Source organism: Protopterus annectens, chromosome 11.part0 (genome assembly GCF_019279795.1).
Source record: "Protopterus annectens isolate FY-2018-M chromosome 11.part0, PAN1.0, whole genome shotgun sequence".
Lineage (NCBI taxonomy): Eukaryota > Metazoa > Chordata > Ceratodontiformes > Protopteridae > Protopterus > Protopterus annectens.
In genome coordinates this window covers 838,912,131-838,934,421 of record NC_056745.1, presented here as the reverse complement: position 1 = coordinate 838,934,421, position 22,291 = coordinate 838,912,131, and the positions used below count along the sequence as shown (strand labels likewise).

Below are 22,291 nucleotides of genomic sequence, written 5' to 3'. Positions count from 1 at the left end.
TTCCACTTTGCTTTTTAGCATATTAGCTAAGCCCATACATCAGCATGGGGGAGATTTATAAAAAACAATTATTAGCTTTGGAAACCAGGTTTATCATTAATTTTAATACTTTACATCCATCAGGTTTAAATTTGGAGGTAAATTATAATGTTTAGTAGGTGTGGAAAGCAGTGGGGGCAATACTTGGTGTTTTAAAAATCTTTTTCAAGGTTTTGTTGGATATGTTTATCACTTAAATACTGTGTGTATCAATAATGTGGTGTTGATTGATGTAATATAAAAAGACTGTGTTTCTGGTGTGTAATTCATCCCTTGAAGGCACAAGCCTAGGTACCAAGAGACCTCAGTAAAGAATTTGTGTTACCCAGGAAGGCTGTTTTGGTTAAAAGACCATTGCCAAGACTGAAATTTGTCATAAAATGGATGCTGTAACAATAGGAAGATTTCCTAGTTTATCCATCCAGGTATTGCCTGCAGACATGATGAAATTATATTAAATCTGCCCTGACTACAGCGTGCCAATGGATGGATCCCTGATTCCTTGTACAGTGGCCAGGTGAGTTATAACAAGTAAATAAATTCCCTTGTAATAGTAGCAGCAGCAGGTACTCCCTGATTTTGTAAAACAATGACTAGGAGGGTCAAAAGCATATCTTGGCATGCTTAAAACCTGCCCAGATGCAGTCGGCAATTCTGAGCAGAGCAAAGTAATCTCCAAGGGCATGTGCAGAAGAGGGATATGATTGTACCGGGACCATAGTAAGTGAAGCCAATTAATTTCTGAAATCTAGCATATATGTTTTACACTGAATGCCTTCAAAAGAGGTAGATGTATGGTAGTATTGGACTTAATCCCCTGAAAAAGGGGTAACCTTTACTGTAGCATTAACTGAAGGAGGTCTAAGGTTTGGACACTGTTATACACTACTGAGTTCTGATAAGCTGTGTTAAAAGTCAAAGATTTCTTTGCATGATTAGGAAGGAAACATTGTCACTCCAGGAGGTTAATAGGCGCAGACATGTTCTAAGCTGTCAACCTCCCCATCCCATTTTTTAAATACAACACATCTGAATGGGGGGTGCTCATCTGTAGTCTATTTCACTTGAGAAAGTTGGTCTACATGGCATTGGGAATTCCACATTATTACTAAAGGAGTTGTTGCCGGTATCTCAGACAATGAGAATCTTCTAGAGACGTTGCAAAAAGGAGTTCTTTGTGCAGTGCTTTACAGCATCACAGTTGTACAGGGTGTGATCTAGTTGGAAAGTGGTAAGCACATTTTTGTTCCACGCGCAGAATAAAATTATCCTTTTGGAAATCCAAGGTCATTAGAGTAAGGCTAGTTGCAGTGCATCTTCTAGATGAGTGGAATGTTCATTCATGCAAAACATAGATGGTGGACCTTGAGTGGTAAGTGAGATTGATGTTTGGGATCTCTAGAGAGGAACTTTTTCACAAGTGGGAAATGTGTAACTGACTTCGACAAAGACTCTAGTTGCTATAATCAAATCTTATTTCTTGCCATTTCTGTCATTCCATTGGTTCAGCAAAAGGAAGGAAAGAGCTTGGATATTTTTTTCTTAAAATGACTGAGGGAACTTTGATTTTCCATTTTAGTTTGTTTCTTAAAGTGATTCCTTCTGTTGTCTCCAGGAAGGATCTGTTTATAGAAAAAGGACAGGTCCTATACCCTAAACCTTGCATTCCGCACTTGTCACTGTGGTTAATGAAGTTTTAGCTCTCGCAGCAGAGTTAGTTGGATTTATGCTGGAGATATGGAAACCGGTACTAGAAAAATAACCTTTTGAAATGGAGGAGGGATTTCTTCACCTTTGTCAAATAGAAATGAATGCAGTTGAGTACAATTTGTTGGTGGCAATTTGGTTTTGATTGCTTGTTAAAGTTTTTCTTCATTCAAAGTACAGTGTTTTGCTTTTAATTTGCTTGCTTGACTGGATGACTGATTTAGCTTTTTTTCTGTGCTATCCCTGCTGTTAAATATCAAGATAATCGGCACTCAAAACCTCGGAACTGGTAGGTTGCAGGGTTTTCTAATTCAGGTCGAAGTTAAAGTTTGTTTTGTCTCACTTTTCTCCAAGTTTGTTTAATCTCAAAGTGATGTATATAAATTTATATATATGTGTGTGTGTGGATACATTACATATATTATATATGTAGATAGATATGTATTTTATTTATTTATTTATTCATCCTTATAATTCATTTATTTATTTTTTGCTCCACCTGCAGAGCCCTGCTCAGTGTTGCCTGTACCTAAACTGTACCCTACATCCATTTGGCCCATTCCCTTTACAGTGATAGGAGCTTAGCATTCACAGGCTAGGTGAGAGCCCTGTCAGCCGATCTGTTCCCGCAGTGGTAAGAGTTTGGTTGGGGCCAGACCAGCTACCTAGTCTGCAGAGCACTGGATGTTTTCCCTAGGTGGAGCATTCCCCTTACTTTTGGGGACTTGCTGAACTCTGATGCTGCTGTCTTCTGGAGGGAGCATGCCTTCATACACTGAATCCCCTCAGCTTGTGTATCTGCACCATGGTAGCATGTGCTGCCTAGGCCCCGTGCTGTACAATATATCATCAAGTACTCCTGCTGTGCGGCACCCATGTGGCAAGCCAACCACCTCCCTACCTCCAAAATGGATGGGCTGGCAGTGGCTGTTCGTTCCTGTTCTCCATTGCTGTTATGAGGGGAAGTAGTGGAGGAAACTCACTTGGATGAAACGTTTTTGGACAGAGGTGTGGGTGACCACATATGGTACTTCTGCTTAGCAGGTATACATCAGGAGCCAGTGCCTTTCTAAACTCCTATAAGCTAGTTCCTAGGACAGCATATATGAAGTAGTCCCCACAGACTCTGGGGGAAAAGAAGTACAATAATTGCTGTAGAATGTGGAGCCTTACTGCCTGACATGCAGCAGTTTATTAAAGATGAGCTTTTTCTCATTTACTAAAGCTAGTTAAGAAATCCTAGATACCAAGTAGAAAATATCTTCATTGATGTAGTACAGTCTGCAGTGTGATTATGAGACAGATTTTTAACTTTTCTTGCACAGCAGTGCTGTGTATTGATGTGTTGGTTTTACTGAAGCATCAGCAATTCTGCCCAGTGGTTGTTTGAGAGCCATTTATATTACCGTTTCCTGTTTGCTTGTGCACTGGGCTAAATTTTGCACCTTTGTGCTCTTATGTCAGACTGTAAGCATGGCTTGTCATTCACCTCTACTCTGTCCACTTAGCTTGACTGCATCTTGCTCACTTTTAAAGGAAATGTGGACTCTTAGAACTGTCGCACAGTCATTTATATTGTATTATTACCAAGCAAGTTCAGTATTTATTGTTTCACTGCATTTGCTTTGATAGATGATGTTTTATCTTTCCAGGAAATGGTCATCCAACTCTTTTTTTAAAGGCTACACTTTCTCCCAGTAAAAGTTGTATCTGTCATCAGTACAGAGTTGCATTCTACCATTAAGCACCATATTTCCATCAGTACAGAGTTGTGCACAGACAATGGACAAAGCAGCTTCTTGTGATTCTCCTCCAGTGAGAAAAGAAATGATACTTAAAGAAGAGGTAAGTGTCTGCCTTTGCTGGAAAAAGAAGTATTGTTGTTTAGAGCACATTAGTAGGGCATGTGGGTTGAAACTGGATTTTTATTGAATGTGTTCTTAACATATATTAATGGTCCACTGATGTTTTCCATCCTTGAGAAGGAGTGGTTGCCTCTAAAGGGTCATAACCAGTTAAGTCATGACTGATGAAATAAATTAGTGCATTTACTCTGATTAAAAGTGGTGTGTCATGATAAATTTCACAACTGTATGGTTTTAAAGGTATTTTTTTGTCTGAACATGCTTTTGTAGTATTTAAACCCATATAGTTTATTATTCAGTGACCAGTGAGGAAGGGGCTTGTTGTAAATGCTTGAGGGTCAAAATGACTCAAATGCTTTGGAAGTATAAACCTACAATTTGCAATTACATTAAAGGCTGAACATTGAATTTAGTATGTGAAGTTTACAAAAGCAACATTGCTGTTAACTGTGTCGCACAGTAAAAGTCAGCTTTCAGTTAGTTATTTTGAAATGTTGAGATCCTGAGCAATGTACCATTTAATGCAGAAGATGAAAAATAAATGCTCTAAGTGAAGAATGCATTTTAGGTGGATGTTAAAATAACAGTTATTTCTGCTTTAAACTACTGTGAAGAAATGGATTTTGTTGTTCAAATATTTCTTACAAGAAGAGAATACCAAACCAGAAAAAACACCCTGCTCTACTTGTAGGTTCATGGGTAGGTGCTAGGCTATCTGCCCGAAGGCATTTATAAGCCTAGCCAGAATGTGTTGGTTTTCGCCACCCCCTTAGGTTAGTTCCCTGTGACTCTGTCCAGCAGAGCCATTGAAGTGATCCCTGGGGTAAACTTTGTTTCCCAGCCACTCGTCAAGGTTTCTCTTGGAGGGTTAGCGAGGAGCTCTGCCTAATGTAGACTGGCATCTTGTTCCAAAGCATGGGAAGTCTCTGGGACAGGAATCTATCCCTCCAGCACATCCTATTTATTGTTGTGGTGAGGTTTAGATCCCTGGAGCGTGTGGCTCAAGGAGATATGGTTTTCTTTAGGTGGAGCATGTCCATCTATTCTGGGTTGCACATGGCCTTGTATGTCAGGCAGAGATCACCTCTGAGTAGGCGGTATGCAACCCGAGTACAGCTGGAGTTTCTTCAGTCGAGCTGCATAGGGCATCTGCTTGAGGTCAGTGATCCTCTTGGTGAGATACTTCTGTGGTCTTTCCAGTTGTTGCAGGTGTCTTGTAAGGTACATCCCAAATGGGGCATTGTACACTACAATGGGTCTGATGAGTGATGCGTAGAGGGGCCCAATGACCTCTTACGATCTGGATGCAAACCCTTTTGTGATTAGGTGGGCCACATAGAAGGATTTTCTAACCACTTTGGCAATGTGATTATCAAAGGAGAGGTTACTATCTCCTTGGATCCCCAGATCCCTTATTACGTCTTTCGTATTTAGGGGGCTACCACCTATGTGGTAGTTTGTGGGTACTTTGTTTTTTCCAAAGGGGATGATTATGCACTTTTTGGCATTTAGCTTGAGGCCATGGTTTTGACACCAGGTATCTGTCTCCGTGAGACCCTTTTGGAGGATGTCTTTGTCAGCCGGAGAGTCAGTTATAGCCCCTAGTTTGCAGTCATCTGCAAACTTGGTCAGCCATAGTCCTCCTGTGCTTGCCTCTACCTCTGAGAAGTATATGCTAAACAGGAGGGGTCCTAGGACTGAGTCCTGGGGAACGCCACTTGTAACCGGTTTAGAGGCAGACCTAGCTCCTGCAACTCTTACCGTGTGGGTTCTGTCTGTGAGCCAGTTAGCAACCCATCTTGTGATGTAGGGGTTTATGTTCAGGCTGGTGAGTTTGTCTATAATACCTGAGTGGGGAATGGTGTTGAAGGCCTTTGCGAGGTCTAGGTAGGCTCTGTGGACCACCTTTCCTTCGTCTATAACCTTAGTAACTATCTCAAAGAAGTCCACCAGGTTTAGGAGGCATGATCTGCCCTTAACAAAACCGAACTGGGTAGGGTCCAGTGTTTGGACGTTCCCAGTGTCTCTGTTGATGAGATCCATGATGATGCGCTTCATAGCTTTGCTGACCAAGCTAGTCAGGCTACTTGGCCGATAATTCCTGGGGTTCGTTGTGGCTCCACCTTTGTGGAGTGGAATAACCGTTGCTGTGCGCCACTCTGTGGGCACGTAGCCTGTGGAGAGGCTGAGTTTAAACGGTGTGTTAAGGTGAGGGGTTAGTTCATCTTTGAGCTCGTGTAGGACGCAGCCTGGGACACCATCCAGTCACACTGATGTTGTGTTTTTGGCTTTGGAGAGGGCTGTTTTAACCTGAGTGTCTGTGATTTCAGAGGCACTACATTCTTCTGGTGAAGTTTAGACTGAACCTGTCTGCCAGGATGTTGGCTATATCGGTCACTTCAGTGTATTTTGTGCCATTCTGCACTAACTCCGAGCAAATCTGAGAATTGCCACGTAGATTCTTGACATAGCTAAGGAATGCCTTGTGGTTATCTTTGGAGTCCATGACAATTTTTCTTTCGAAGCTAGCCTTGGATGATTTTATGAGGGAACGTAGTTTCTTGTTGATACTGATCAGGGATGTCTTCTCTTCTTGGACTTTTACTCTGTTCTGTACTAGTTTCCTCTTTCTATTGTATAGCTTGTTTATGGCAGGGGTCCGCCAGACTGGTTTCCTTTTCTTGGAGGAGTGAGTCTTGGTATTGTTTGGGATAGCACGATCCATGCATTCTTGTAGGTGCCCATAGAGTGCAGTAGTAAAGGATTTTGCAGCTTGGACAGCATTATCCTTTAGCATGGGGGCTTTGAAACTTACCACCTTGGTTTTAATTAAGGTGAAGTTTGCTTTCGAAAAGTTTTTCACGGTGGTTTCTTTGACCGGGGGTGGTGGCGGAATGTGGATAGCCAAAGTGATTACATTTGAATCATCTGGCTTTTGTACAAAGGGTGCTAACTTGTCTGAGGTGCACCATAAAATAAAAGAAATCACACCTTGGTACCCTGACAACAAATTATATTCCTGGGAGCAAGCTTGAATACAACTTCCCAGATGGCTTTCCTCACGCCAGAGAAGCAAATTCATTTGACAACCAACTTCAAACAAGTGGCCACAAAAACCCTGCTATCTGCAAGGCAAATACTACAAGCCTTGGGGTTCATGGCCTCCTGCATTCTTCTAATTCCATATGCAAGACTGCATATGAGGAAACTAATGGTATCTAAAAAGCCTATGATGTTAACATTGTCAGGATCTAGAAGCAATGATTCCTATCATACCTTCCCTATGCCTAGATTTCCTTTGGTGGGCAGAGGCCTGCCACCAAACAGAGGACTACCATTCATTCACACTACCCCCTGCCACCCAAATCCTAACAGACACATCAGACTGTGCATGACGGGCTCACCTGGCAGGGAGGTGCATTCAGGGCAACAAAATGCTCTGACAGCCTTCAAGGACCTCATTCTTCCAGGACAATTAATAGTAAATTCGGACAACACCACTGTTATGTGGTACATAAACATGCGGAGGGGGGTACACATTCTTACCCCCTCTGCAGACTAGCCATGGCATTGTGGAACACAGCCCTGAGCTACCAAGTGCATCTACAAGCTCAATTCCTGCCAGGAAAATTAACTACACTGATAGACGAACTAAGCAGAAACCTCATGGACCCACACGAGTGGAAACTGGAACCAAGGATTTTCAACATGTTAACAAGCAAATGGGGGAGCCCAGATATAGTCCTGTTTGCCTCTTCCCCAGAACTAGCAATTGGACAAATTTTGCACAAGGACTCCCCACAAACAAGCTTGGAAAGTGGATGCTCTGTCCTTCAACTAGAAAAAACTTTCAGTTTTTGCCTTTCCTCCTCTGCCTCTCCTCTCCAAAGTACTACTAATGATCAAACAAGACAAACCAAGGACGATTTTGATTGCACCAGACTGGCCATGCCAACACTGGTACCCCCTCTTACGTAGTGTGTCACCGTTGGCCCCATGGCACCTGCCTCAGACTCCTACCCTATTGTCTCAGCAGGAGAACCGGATTCTGCACCCTCGGCTTCAAACACTGAACCTAGCAGCCTGGCTAATTTACCTAATCTCTCCTTTGCTATCCCTCAGTAAACCAGTGTTGGACATCATTTTAGAGGCAAGGAGGCCTAGTAGTCGAAAATATTATGCTGGAAATGGAAAAGATTCTGTGCCTGGAACCAATTTACCTCAGATTTTACAATACTTAACTGAGATGCTTCACAAGGGCCTGTCTTTCCCCTCCATCAAAATTCACGCCTCAGCCATTTCAGCTCATAACACAGAACCTCCCCTCTTCTCTCATCCACTGTTCAAGCAGTTCCTCAGAGGGGCCAAAAATTTACAACCACCCAGGGGAGCTCCAACCCCAGCCTGGGACCTTAACTTCCTTTCGAGCCAGCTGCTACTGCAGACTTAAAATTCCTTTCTTGGAAAAAGGCTTTCCTTTTAGAAATAACTTCAGCAAGAAGGGTACCTGAATTTCAGGCCCTTATGGCAGTGGAGCCTTTCATAATCTTTCATGTGGACAGGGTGTCCCTCATGACCAATCCCTCCTTCATGTCCAAGGTGGTATCCAGTGTGGCCCTTAATCAGTCCATTCATTTGCCAACCTTCTTTCCTAATCCATAGAACAAAGGGGAATGGATACTGCACTCCTTAGATGTGCACAGACAACTTAGATTCTCCTTTGACAGGACTAAACCTCAAAGGAAATTTGAACAACTGCTGGTGGCATTTGCTGCAGGGGCAGAGGGGAAGGCTATTTCAAAGCAAACCATTTCTAAATGGATAGGCCATTGCATTTATTTCAGCTACAAGCACCATGGAAAAGCTATCCCACAGGGGATCTGCATCTACCTCTACAGCCTTTCTCAGAGGCGTCCCTACCAGGGACATCCTAGAAGCTGCTACCCGGAGTTCTGTACATACTTTCACCAAGCATTACTATCTGCCAGTTTTCTCTAAATCCAGAGCTGGTTTTGCCACTGCAATCTTTCAGGGCTTAATAGGTGGCCCTAATGCTCTCTAACTTCCTCCTCCCTTCTTTAGCTTTGGGAATCAACCCAAATGTGATGACTGCAACAGTGAAACATGAAGAACATAGTACAGTTGTGTACACTTACCATAAATGTAGATGTTCGAGTGTATTCACTGTTGCAGTCCTGGTTACCCTCCCTCCAGCCCCCTTACTTTAGGTTATACCTCTACTCTCCTTTACTATGCTCAAAAGCTTTTTGGTGTATTTGCTTTTTTGTTGGAGGTATAACCTTATATATTTATAGATTTAATTGCTTTCCATGGGCAAGAAAAACTGATGTAATGGCGTCGGTTGCATGTTTTATACCCTTGACGACCTGACATCATGGAAGAAGGGACAGCAACCGACTCAGGACCCAGGACTTTGTTAATCAGGCTGACTGAGGGCTACTGCAAGCAGATAACCCAAATGTGATGACTGCAACAGTGAATACACTCGAACATCTACATTTATGGTAAGTGTACGCAACTGTACTTTCTGACTATTGTAACTTGCCAGTACCTTTAAGTCATCATTGTTAAAAATGACAAGAATGCACAGTTTTGTGAGGTATTTTTATTTTAACAATATATGTTGAGCATTGGTTGCCTGTCTTGAGTCTTTGGCTATAGTTACAAAACCTGCCAAGAACAAAACCAGCTGACTTTAGAGTTTTCAAATTTTTGCATTCCACTCCCCTTCTGCTTTTTGGCCTCTTGTCACCTGCCAAGAATTAAGACTAACATCCAGGTTTCAAGGAAGAGTCCTCCACTTAGAATTTCAAAGACTGGGCCCTGTTACTAATAAACTGCTAGTATAAACTAGAGTGACATTGAACCTTCAGTCCTGGTCTACATTACCAGCTTCTAACACAATAAATTGTTACCACCATTGGTGGATGATAGACCGGAGACTTCTAGCAAAATGTTTCAGGATAATGAAAAGTTCCACTCTGTGCCAGCCACATTTGTATTGATAATTGTAAAAGCTACAGACTTTCTAAGCTACTATGCACAAAGGTGGTGGTAATGGAGAACGATGGACTCTCGTATTTTATGGATGGCTTGAGAGTCGTTGTAACATTCTGACAACCCTTCGCATAATTGCAGAGAGAAATGTGTCATCGCCATGCTTTCTCCGGTGTTCTGCCTTATAGCCCACTAGGATCCCCGATATGACTGTCTAACCTGCCGCTCTATTCAGATCCAGTCTTCTGCATAATACGCTTGGGCTGTTGGATTATATCATCACCTGCAATCCTTATTATTAAAATAGCAGAGCACTAGAACAAAAGCAACATAATTCCAAAATGTGCAAGTACTGACTTCTAAAATGGGGGATAGGAATTATTTCTGTCATACTAGTGTTATCTCTCTCCTGCTAGCATTAAATGCCTTGCATATTTGTACTGTATTAATTCCGTTATTTGTTTTTTTTTTTTTTTTTTTGCTCCTAACATACAAGTGGTATATCAGACTCCACAGACAATACTGTGTGGAGGCACCATCCACCATAGAATCCATGACTATCATAGCAAAACCCCTTATGGCTTTAAGCTGATAGTCAGCTTGTAATGTTTAGTGAATTTATGCACAGTTAAATCTCACTTTCAGAAACTCTCTTAAAGAAGACAGGTAGAGCCATAACCCCCTGGATAAGTGTGCATTGACAGCATCGTCAGTATGCTTGTTAGCAAAGTTGCTGAAAAACCCTAAAAAATACAGAAATTAATTCCTCACTAGTAGGAGCCCCTAACTTATTAGAGCCAAATTAAACTGAAAGCGTCTTAGATTTCTTAATATCTGTGACCCCAGAAATGTAAGTTCAGAAGTGATATATGAAATTCATAAGATGTGAAAGCCTTTCAGCAACTTTCAGGAATGAGGATATTTTGATGGCAACTGATTTGATTCAGTGACATACTGGAAATGGTATTAATCATAGAAGACAAATTATTGGACTTGGTTACCGTGTTCTTGTAAAACACTGTATAAGGTGAAGAATGAATTAAGTATTTTACCTTGGGATCTCTTAATGGGTGAGCAAACTTCCAGCAAGAATAACTGTTTTCTAGTAGGACTCTTTACAGAATAGATGAACTCAAGGGGAGCTTGGTCAATCCTAGCAAAAAAAATCTAAGTCCCACAAAGGAGGAATTTGTTGGCCTGTGGTACAAACACCTGTAAAAAGTCTTAACTATCAGCCTAAAAACCAAGGAAGGCTTTCAAAAGAGACAGGCTGACAAGTTTTAAACAGTGGATCCTAAAAGATTAATAAGAAAGGCCTAAACCCAAAATGTGGGCACTCGGAGAAAGTTCACTTGCTTTTGAAAGAGACTCTCCTTGACACCATATGATGAACCTTTTTTTTTTCATTTTCAGCAAATAAGAATTTCCTGGATGGTGGGCCTGTTGGATAATGCAGACCTCCTCAGGAGAAAATGGGTCCTTGTTTGGAACTGCAGTGCCAGTCGTCATGCTTTCGGCTGGAAACTAAACAGATGGTGCAGGAACTGTCATGTTGCTTTAGGATCAGATGTAGGGGCAAATGTAGGGATTACAATCTTTAACACAAGGCTGAAGAGCCATGGGTGGCATGCCCACTGTTGGTCCACTACAAGCACCTTGACCTTTTTCACTTTTAAATAACCCTGTCAAGAATTAATGAGAATTCATGAAGGATCCCTGACATGAACTTTGAATGAGCATCATATGCTCTTATTTGGAACTTTGGAAGGCACATGTTACATTGGGAGATAGAGGCACCTCTCAGGATATGTGTAGATAGCCATCAAAATAGAAAGCCCTCTGGATTCAGATGTCACACTGCTTGCCTTAGGCAGTATGATAAGACATTCCAGGATCTTGAACAATAAACTGCCGTAATCAGGAGATTGAGGAACAGAGTCATTTTCCACAATTGCATGGTCATTGTGTACATTTGGTAAGAGCATTCACTATTTTGTTTGCCTAAAATGAGCATGGTGTTATTTGCAACTACTTAAGAACATCAGAATGTGTTGGCTTTGAATGGTGGCATCTCTACTGTATTGAAGTGGGAGACTATTTATTTATTTTTATTTTACATTTGTTGACTGGGAGAGTCCTGACTGGATACATGTCCATTTTCAGCAGAGGCCCGGGGAGAAAAGCTCTACAGATTAAGAACAAACAAGTATGAGATTTCTACATAGCAAGCAAGTATTCATGGGAAAACATATGATTTACAAGATTCCATTGTTTTAAAGTTGCAAAGTACAAAATTCATTGGTAGTCCGAAGATTTAACAAAATTCCATAGTTTAAAGTTAAAGTAGTACTTAGAATGTACTGGTTTCCAGTAATAACATTGATTGACACAAATTTAAGTAAAAGAGGGTTGGTAGTGGATGTTGGGGTTAGTAGTTTTGTGAGATGTGGTTGGGTTTAAAGTTGGAATGTGTATAATTGCAGACTGTTGATGTGGGTGTTTGCAGGTGAGGCACTATAAGGAGGAGTCATGATTCTTCTTGAAGGGAAAGAAGTGAAAGGGAGCACAAGAGTGGGTCGGAGGGTGTGTATGATGTGGGTCTACCTGGTGGGTAGCAAGGGCATAGCCATTTGAGTTTTAGGTGTTCTTTTAGTAGCTTTTTTGAATGTAAACATCAAGTTGGCTGAGGTAATAGCAGAAGGTAATGAGTTCCAAATTTTATTGATGTAGTTAGGGAAGAGGGAGTCGCCTGCTATGTTATTGCTTTTGGCCACCTTGATTAGTCTTTTATCACCAGAGCAAAGTTGTCTGGTACTAGTTTGTAATTTAAGTATGTTGGATAGTGCTGTTTTTTTTTCAGAAAGTAGTAGAAGTTTATGGGCGAAAGAAAGCTGATGGAATGAGAGGAGATTTGAGAGTTCAAGCCAGTTAAGTTGATTTAGAGAATGGCAGTGGTGGGCATGGTAGGGGGCACCAGTAGCAAATTTGGCAATTTGATTGTAGCAGATGTTAAGCTTGGCTATTTCAGTTTTGAGGAGGTTGGTGAAGATGGGAGCAGCCTAGAATAGTGCGGAGAGGAAATGGGTTTGAGCTATGGTTATTCTAGCAGGTTGGGTTAGAAGTGGTTTGTTTTTATAAAGACTGCCCAGTTTTTTATGAATGTTTTTAATAGTTTGATTTATATGTAGATCAAACTTGAGATTGTTGTCAGTAGTCACTCCTAGCAGTTTAGTATGAGTGTCTGGAGAGATGATAGTCCCATCTCTGGACACAATATTGAATGTGTTGGGCATTGAGATGGATTTGTTTAGTTTAGATAGCAACAGTTTGGTCTTTTTGTGATTAAGTAATAGATTATTGTTAAGAAACCAGGTTTCTGTAATTTGGAAGGCTTTTTGAGTAATGGAGAGGAGTTTGTGTGGGTCATTGGCTGAGCAGACTAATGTTGAGTCATCAGCATATTGTATAACAGTTGCAACTTGGCATATGCTGTGGAGATCATTTAATGAAGATCAGCATAGAAGGGGTCCCAGAATGGACCCTTGTGGGGCTCCTGGGATAATAGGCAGCAGTGAGGATAGGTTGTTCCATTGAACTGCTTGTTGTCTACCATGTAGATAATTTTGGAACCATGCTAGTGGGTGATCACGAAGGCCAAGATTAGTAAGGGATTGGAGTAGTTTGTGATGGTTGACCATATCAAAGGCTTTTGACAGGTCCAAGAATATGGCAGATGTTAGTTTACCTAAGTGCGTGTTTTGGTTGATGAGGTTTGTAAAGGAAATAAGGGCTGTGATTGTACTGTGGGCAGGGCGGAATCCGTACTGGGTATAGGAGAGAAGTTGGTTAAGTAGGTATAGCATAAGTTGGTAATTTTATATATTTTTCAAGAATTTTTTCTAGTGGGGACAGGATGGCAATAGGATGATAGTTGGTGAGGTCAGTGGATGTTCCATCTTTATGTAAAGGGATGATGTAGGAGGGTTTTCCGGGTGGGATGGTGCTTTCTGATATAGATCTGTTAAGTAAAATAGAGATTGGGTAGGCAAGTTCATTAGCAGCCAACTGGAGGTATTCTGCTGGGATGCCATCCACTGGTAGGGTAGTAGGCTTAAGTTTAGATAGTAAATGCTTGACATAATTGGTAGGGATGGGTTGGAATTGGAAGGTAGTTTGGGGACTGACTGCAGGTTTGTGGATATTGGTGGTAGTAGTAGTAGCAGTAGTGGGTTGTTGAACTAGTTTAGAGATGGTTTCTATGACGTATTTGTTGAATGAATCGGGTATGTTGGTGATTTCGCTTGTGGAGGTTGGCGATGAGGTGGAGGGTTTGCCGGGGTAAAGTAGTTTGTTTATTCCTGCCCAGAATTTTTTGAGGTTGTTTTGGTGCCTATTTTGCAGATGTAGGAACATTTTTAGAATTGTTCTGTAGTTGCTGTAGTTTTTGTGGCATCTCCAGTGATGCCAAGCTCTATTCCTTTGAGAAATTGTATTTTTAGTCTCTTTGGTGATCCAGGGGGCAGTATTCAATTTGAGTTTTGTGGTACGAAGTGGGGCATGGGCATTTAGGATTTTTAGGAAAGTGTTGTTGAATTAGATTACAACTTCTTCTAGGGATACTTTTTTAGTATATTCCAATTATGGTATTTTATTTCGAGTTTGAATTTGTTTGGGTCAAAGTTATTTTTGTTCCGGGTAGTTTGTATTAGTGGGGTAGAGTTAGCATGGATTTTATATTTTACTAAAAAGGTGGGTTGGTAGTCACTAAGGGTGTCTGGAAGAACTCCTGCTTAGTATGGAGTACTCGTCTTATTTATCAAGATCCAATCTAGAAGACTTTCTTTGATTTTTAGCATTTCCTAGCCTAGTGCTAGATTGAATAACTTGGGAGAAGCTGTAGAGATTAATATGGTTGGTGGGGTTAGTGGTTGAGCAAGTGTTCCAGGCAATATTAAAGTCACCTAGGATGATGGTTTCTTGAGGAAGATTTTGTTTAACCCACTGTATGAGGGATTCAAGGGAGAGAATATTGTTGCCTGGTGGTATATAGCCAGTGATAACATTGACTGATTTTTTGTCGCTAAGTTTGAGTTTGGCTAGGAGAAGTTCAGAAGTATTGAGGGAAGGGATTGGAGGATTAACGGCACAAATTTTTAGGTTGTTTTTGTAAAGTAATGCTACCCCACCCCCTTTTTTGTATAGTCTAGCTTTTCATAATATGTTGTACCCAGGTGGGAGGAACTCGCTGTCTGGTGTTGTGGGTAACCCATGTTTCAGTTAAGGATAGTAAATCAGGGGAATAGATGGATATCAAAGCATGGAGTAGGTGAACTTTGTTATTTATGCTTCTGATATTTAAACTAAGTAATAGAAGGCTATTTTTTGGTCTAGAGATGGGAGATTGGTTGGGTGAGAGAAATGGAATAGATGGAGTATTTGTGCAAGGGTTTGGCCCTGGGTTGGGGTGTATGTCTCCAGCTAGGATCGGTTGACGACAAATATGGTTTTGAGAGTTTGAGTAGTTTGGTTAGAATGGCTATGCATCTACTTGTAGTAAGTGATTTGGTAGAGATTGTGAGGAGTCTGTGCTATCTTGGAAGCATTTATGCCATCCACATCTTATTTGATATGCCTGTCATCAGGAATGAAGGCAAAGGAGAGAGCACAAATGGCATGCCTATATTCCTCTGGGGAACAGAAATGCATTGTAGAATGCCCTCCACCAGGGAGATAATCTCAGGATTCCTTACATCCAATGGCTTCTCTGACTAATATCATCAAGTAATTCTGAATCTTCTTAATGTGTGTTCCAGTATACTGGACCCATCATTGCAGCTGCAAACATGTAATCAAGCATGGCATGAAAGAATGTATCCGTTATCCATGGAGGAGTGCTGCACATTGTAACAGAGTCATAATCCCTTGCACCTTGTGTTAAGTGAGAAACTTTTTTCCTTTACAAGTCAGACATCTCTCTTCTAGGATGGTTAGATATCTGACTACTGTGTTGATTATTTTTCTCAAGCAGGGCCATAAGCGTAATCTGATATCCTGGGAAGTCCTCAGACAGGCACAACCCTCAGCTCTTTGCTGTGGTTCATAGCACCACACTACTAAGTACATTCACTTAGAAAGTTGAAATAGCCATCACAGCTTCTTAAATTTAGTTTTATTTATTTATTTTTGTTTACTGTGGTAGTGCACCGATGTCAATGGACCATTTGCAGGCACAGCCCGGATGAATGAGATTACATAAGAAATAAAACACATTCACAGATGTACAGGTATGCTTAAAAAAAAAATATATGTATATATTTACAGATGCAATAATATACTACAACATTTAGTTCAAGAAGCAGTTTAGTGTCATAACTGGAATTAAAAAATGGAATTATGGTTAGCAGAGTTTTATGGATAAGATGTAGCTATAATGACCGAGGTGGCTCATGCTACAGAGATAGCAGCATATAATTATATAGAGAAGTATGAAGACTTTAAAAGAGGCAAGTCTGGAATAGTTGCAAGAAAGGATACCATGGGGCAAAGGCAGAAAAAGATGCGAGAGGCATGCAGAGGAAAGAGGCATGCAGAGGAAAGAGAAGTAGAGAGGAGGTGAAGTGTGCGATAGATGCAAAGAGAAGAGGGAAATAGGATAAATGAGAGACAGTAAGTAAAGGGAATGACAAGATGAGATGAGGAAGGATAAAATGGAGGATAGAGAAATGTGTGAGAGAGCAGCAGGCTTCATATAAAATGACCTGAGTGATTTCACCTGCACTTTGCTTGGGTGAAAAGATGTTCCTTGAGCTTTTATCTGAAATCTAAGTACTTTTGGATGTCTCGGATTGAGAGAGGAATTGAGTCCCATAGTTTAGGTATTAGGATGGAGAATTCATGGTCAGTGCAATAGAACTTACTTTTTGGAGTTAGTAGGATGGGTTAAGATTGAGAGATACCCTGAGATTATATGTTGGGGTTTTAGTAAAACGTTTTTGAGTGAGAGGAGTCTATATCTCAGGAGAAGGAGCTTTATGATTTAGTGATTCTAGTAGGAGGTTGGCTCTCAAATATAATGGGAGCCATTTAGCTTTGGCAAGAGTTGGGCAGTGCAGTTCATTATTGGGGGAGTTAGTAATGAACTGGCAGACTTTCACTGAGATGGCTTGTAAGGTGGTGGTGGTTTTATTTTGAGGCTGCAGCCGTAATGAGTAGCCCATGTTCAAGTTGAATATGAATGCTAATGCTGCATTCGCAGCTGCCAGTTAAGCACCCCCCCCCAGCAGTTTGTACCCAGGTCAGCCATTCTTTTTGCCTTACCATAGTTACAACTGTGATCTCATTGCATCTAGAAAGGGGTTGAAAAATCCTACAGATGAGTCAACATCTTGTCCTGTGACAGAGCTTGAAAGAAGCAGTGAGGCATTCCAGTTGTTGCATGTGTATGGACAGATACTTGCCAAAGGGGGCATTATAATCAATGATTGGCCTAATGAGGACTTAGAAAGGGGAAGTTCTACCCTTATTTCCATAATTAGCATCTATTGCCCCTGTCCGAGAGGGACACAGGTGGAACCCCCTGGGTGAATTTATGGTTACCCATCCAGTCGTCCAGATTACATTTGAAGAGGACCAATGAGGTGCTCTGTTTGACATGAAGTGGGAGTCTGTGTTCCAAATGTGCAGTAAGCTTTGGGAGCCTCCAGCAGGTTCTGTTAATATCACATACCAGGTTAAGGTCTTTAGAGCGAGTAACCCTTGTACCATTTGACTTCCGGGTATACAGCATTTCCAGTACAGCAGGGTCAGAAATTCCCTTGCATGCAAGGCAGAGATCACCTCTGAGTAGTCTGTATGAAACGGAATAAAGTGGCAGTGATTTCAGTCCCCTTGGGGTAGATTACTTCCAAAAGAATAAAATAATACATTTCATGGCATTTAGTTTTGGTCCATCATTTTGATGCCAGTTTATTTGGAACAAACCTTCCTGCAGGATTGCTAAGTTATTTGAGGATTTGGTGACTGATCCTAGCTTGCAGTCATCTGCAAACTTAGACAGCCAGAGCCCTTTGTTATTGGCTTGTACTTCAGAAAAGTAGATGCCAAAGAGGAGCAGGCTGAGCTAATTGGCAGTCTAGCGAGTGACATGGGGGTATGTTCCCAGATTTTCTTTTTTGCTTTTCTACTATGCCTGAGTAGAGAATTGTGTTAAAAAGCTTTGGCCGTATCGACTTCATCCATTGCTTTGGTGACCTTTTTCAAACAAATTCCACCAAGTTGAGTAAGCAAGACCTGCCCTTGACAAATCCAAACTGAGACAGGTCCAGTGTTTGGAGATCCCCTATTACCTAATTGACTAGTTCCATGGTAAGTCTTTCCATGGCATTGCATATGAGGCTTGTGAGACTTGTGGATCTGTAACTACCCGAGTCCGTGGAAGCTCCTCCCTCATGCAGGGGAATGACTGTAGCTGTTCTCTATACACTTGGTGCAAAATCTGTATGGAGGCTGAAACTGAATAGTGTTGTTGGAAGTTTGGCTAAGTCATACTTGCTATTTAAGATGCATCCTGGATATTGTCAGGACCCAACAATCTAGAATTTTTGGGTTGTGATAGCACTCTTAAGACTTTATCTTGCGTGATAGTGGGATATGTAAGTCAGGGTTATTAATATATTATGGAAAAGATCAAAAAAGGGCTGGAATATTTTAAAATGAATATGTCAACTGGTTTTGCCCTGAAAATAATATCGCAGTATAGGAGCAAGAGCAAAGCTGTTGAAGAATTTATGATTGTGATTGTGCTCCACTACATGTAAGTGGGTAAGTAAAATGTATACATTTGTAAATATTGTTCTATTGTTGACTTATTTTTAAATAAACCAGTTCTGTTGCTGTCCTAAAAGCAGTATGATGTTCTTCGTGTTTCACTGTTGTAGTCATCACATTTGGGTTATCTGCCTGCAGGTAGCTCTCAGCCAGCCTGAATACCAGAGTCTTGGATTCCTGTGTTGGATGCTGTCTCTTCTTCCATGATGTCAGGCCATCAGGGGTATAAAACATACAGCCGACACCATTACATCAGTCATTCTTGCCGTGCGGTGCCTGAAACAGAAGCAGTTCACAAGTGCTAGTCGTCCGACTCCTAAAATTTTCATTTTCGAGTTGCAGAACCAAAGTCTTCAAAAAAAGATAAGTACCCCGTTGGGGATCTTTTTTCTTGCTCCAATCGATGTCAGTAAAAGTTAAAAATTGTCGTACCTGTGGAAAGCAAATACCTCAAAGATTTTCATTCGTACTGCATTCCCTGCTTAGGCCCAGACCACGATGTCCCTCGCTGTCGGTTTTGTGTCTTGTTCAACCCCCGAACTATTCGTCGTCAGGCTATCTTTGCAGCAAATTATTTTGGTACTCTGTATCAGTACACCGAAATGGCTTCGTTAAGCCATCTGACTACCGATCTTCCGAAAAAATGTAAGGGTAAAAACAGAGACAGACAGCATAGGTCCAAAACTGCCGACGATGCTTACGTTAAGCTAGCCGCCAGTCCGCTGGTACTCAGTGAGGTGCTTTCGCAGTCCCTGATAGCCGCTGCTTCGGATTCGCAGGCCTCTACTGAGACCCATTCAGAGTCCGGTATGCCACGAGATGCTTCTTCGACTTTGGAACCTGCGGATGTCTCTACCTTGGATGGGTCCAGAGCCGCTGTGCAGGCACCGGCTACTGAGGGTATATCCAGACCAACAGATTTGCATTTTAAACCGAAGCCATCGTCTTCTTCCAGGCCTAAAACTCGCACCACGCCTAGAAAACTGACATCCAGACCACATGCTCAGGCCCATATGCCTAAAAAAACAAATGCTTAGAATGGCTGAAGACCTTATTAGCTTAATTAGGAGTAGCCAGCCTTCCCCCTCTAAGAGACCTAGAACTGATTTTTCCTTCTGATTCTTCTGATCAGGAATCTGATATTTCTGTTCCTTCTGATTACCAGGATTTGCCCTTATCTACCAATAAGGATTCTGATGCAGAGGACTCCATTCCCTCTGCTTACCCTCCAGAAGACTTTTCTTTTGGTGAAACCTTGCACACTCTTAGGGAGCATTTCCGCTGGGAAAGCCAGGATTACTCTGACTCAAAAAAGAGGCTTACTCCTTCCTCAACACAGGCCTTTAGCTACCCCTCCTGTTCTGGACATTGTAGATGATGCTTTCTTGGAATCTAGCCTTTCCCAGACACTTTACCTCCAGCTCCCAGAAAACCTGACCAGTATTACAGAGTACCTGACTCTCAAGTTCGTCTTCAGTAATCCTACTGCAGATCAAGAGACCATTTCCCAAGGACCAAAAGGCATCAAGGCTGCTACTGCCGAAAATCATACCCCTTATGATAGAGATTCTAGAGCCTTAGACAGATTGGGTAAGAAGGTATACACTTCTGCTACTTTGGCCATTAGGGCTTTAAATTGCCAGTTTCATATGTTAAAGTACCAGCAACATATTATGGGACTACTTAAACAGAAAATGATGTTGTTTTCTGACTGTGCTGAACACAAAGAATTACAGGATTTAATGCATTCTGCTGAACAAGTTGGTAAACATACTTTGCAATGTGGTTTTGACTCTTTAGAAGCATCTTGCAGGCCTGCTGTCACTGGGTCTGTACTTAGAAGGCAAGCTTGGCTTTAGGAGCAAAACTTGCCAGATCATGTTAAAGCTAAATTACTGGATGCTCCCTTAAACCAAGACCGTCCGTTTGGCAACAAAGCAGAAGAAGTCCTCAAAAGGATGGAGGAAAAAGATAAATCTATGCAAACTTTTAAAGATTTCCTACAAGTACAGCCTCCCAGATTTATTAGGCATTGGCTTTCAAAAAATTGATCCTTTCCAGTCTCTTCCAGACCCTCTCAGTCCAAACCCAGGAACAGCAGACCACCTAGGTTACAGTCTCAGACTGCACACAGGCCTATGCAGTGGGGGTTCCCACTTCCAAAGCAGGGAGCAGTAAGCCACCCTCCTACGGAAAAATGGCACAATGACTTAACCTTAACCCTCCCAAGCCCTGCTCAACTGCTTGCTGCCTTAGGAGGAACCTCGCCCTGCATGCAAAAAACTGGGAACTCATTACCCAGGACAAATGGGTTTTGAATGTAGTTTCCCAAGGATACAGATTCCACTTCCACTCCTTACCAGCCCCAAACGGTTGGCCAGACCTACCCCCAAATCAGTGGGTGGAGGCCCAACAGCAGGTTCTCTCTTCTAAGTATCAGGGTATTCAACCTGTCCCAGCAGAAGAAAGGGGACAAGGTTTTTATTCAAGACTTTTCCTGGTACCCAGAAAAGACAGCTCCTGGTGTCCTATCCTGGACCTCTCCATTCTAAACACCTTTCTGGTAATCCCAAAATTCAGAATGCTAACACTTCAACAGCTTCTTTCTATGCTAGGCAATGATGTCTGGTTGGCAACCTTAGACTTAAAGGAAGCTTACCTGCACATTCCAATAAAGGACGCTTGCAGGAAATACCTACACTTCAGAGCAGTCTCCATGCACTGTCAGTTCTCTGCACTTCCCTTTGGCTTATCTACTGTGCGCAGGGTATTCACAAAGTGTCAAGCTCCAGCCATTGCATTTTGCCGGCAGAGAAATATTCAGATATACCCATACTTGGACGATTGCCTGATTCGGGCAGAAAGCCAGGACTTGCTATTACAACATCTGGCATTCGTCAAGAAACTTCTAACCTCTCTGGGGTACACCATAAACGAAAAGAAATCTCACCTAGTACCCTGCCAACAGATTGTATTCCTGGGAGCAAGCTTGAACACAACTTCCCATATGGCTTTCCTCAGTCCGGAGAAACAAGTTTATTGGACAACTTACTTCAAACTATTGGCCACAAAACTCCTGCTGTCTGCAAGGAAAATTCTGCAACTCCTGGGGTTCACGGCCACTTGCATTCTACTAATTCCATATGCAAGACTGCATATGAGGAAATTACTATGGTATCTAAAAAGCCTATGGTGTCCACATTCTCAGGACCTGGAATCGATGATTCCTATCATTCCTTGTATAAAGACAGAGTTCCTTTGGTGGGCAGAGGCCTGCTACCACAACAAAGGGCTCCCTTTCACTCTACCCCCTGCCACCCAAACCCTAGCAGCAGACGCTTCAGACTATGCATGGGCGGCTCACTTGGCAGGGCAATGCATTCAGGGCAAATGGAACCAGAGACAGATGCACCTGCATATCAACCAAAAAGAAATGTTAGCTATACAGAATTCCCTGACAGCCTTCAAAGACCGCATTCTTCCAGGACAACTATTGGTAAAGACACCACAGTTATGTGGTACATAAACAAGCGGGGGGAACCCACTTGTACCCTCTCTGCAGACTAGCCATGGCTCTGTGGAACACAACCTTGAGCTACCAAGTGCACCTACAAGCTCAATCTCTGTCAGGCAAGCTAACATTCACTGGCAGATGACTTAAGCAGAAATCTCATGGACCCACATGAATGGAAACTGGAACCAAAAATATTCAACCTCTTTTTAGGTACAAATGATGTACTCCAGAGGTAGAGCTGTTTGCCTTCCCTCAGAACTACCAATTGAACAAATTCTGCACAAGGACTCCCCACAGTCGAGCTTGGAAAGTGAATGCCCTG

General features: G+C 41.9%; 1 protein-coding gene across 5 annotated transcripts in view; it reads left to right on the top strand.

Moving 5' to 3' along the window:
• The window catches only part of NUDT5 (nudix hydrolase 5), a 623,744-nt gene that overhangs the window by 29,680 nt on the left and 571,773 nt on the right, over positions 1-22,291 (top strand). For all 5 annotated transcript variants that reach the window (XM_044088255.1, XM_044088256.1, XM_044088254.1 and 2 more), the window contains exon 3: positions 3,399-3,591. In XM_044088255.1, the coding sequence (XP_043944190.1) occupies positions 3,529-3,591 (63 nt within the window). In that variant the 5' untranslated portion in view covers positions 3,399-3,528. The remainder of the gene's footprint in view (positions 1-3,398; positions 3,592-22,291) is intronic.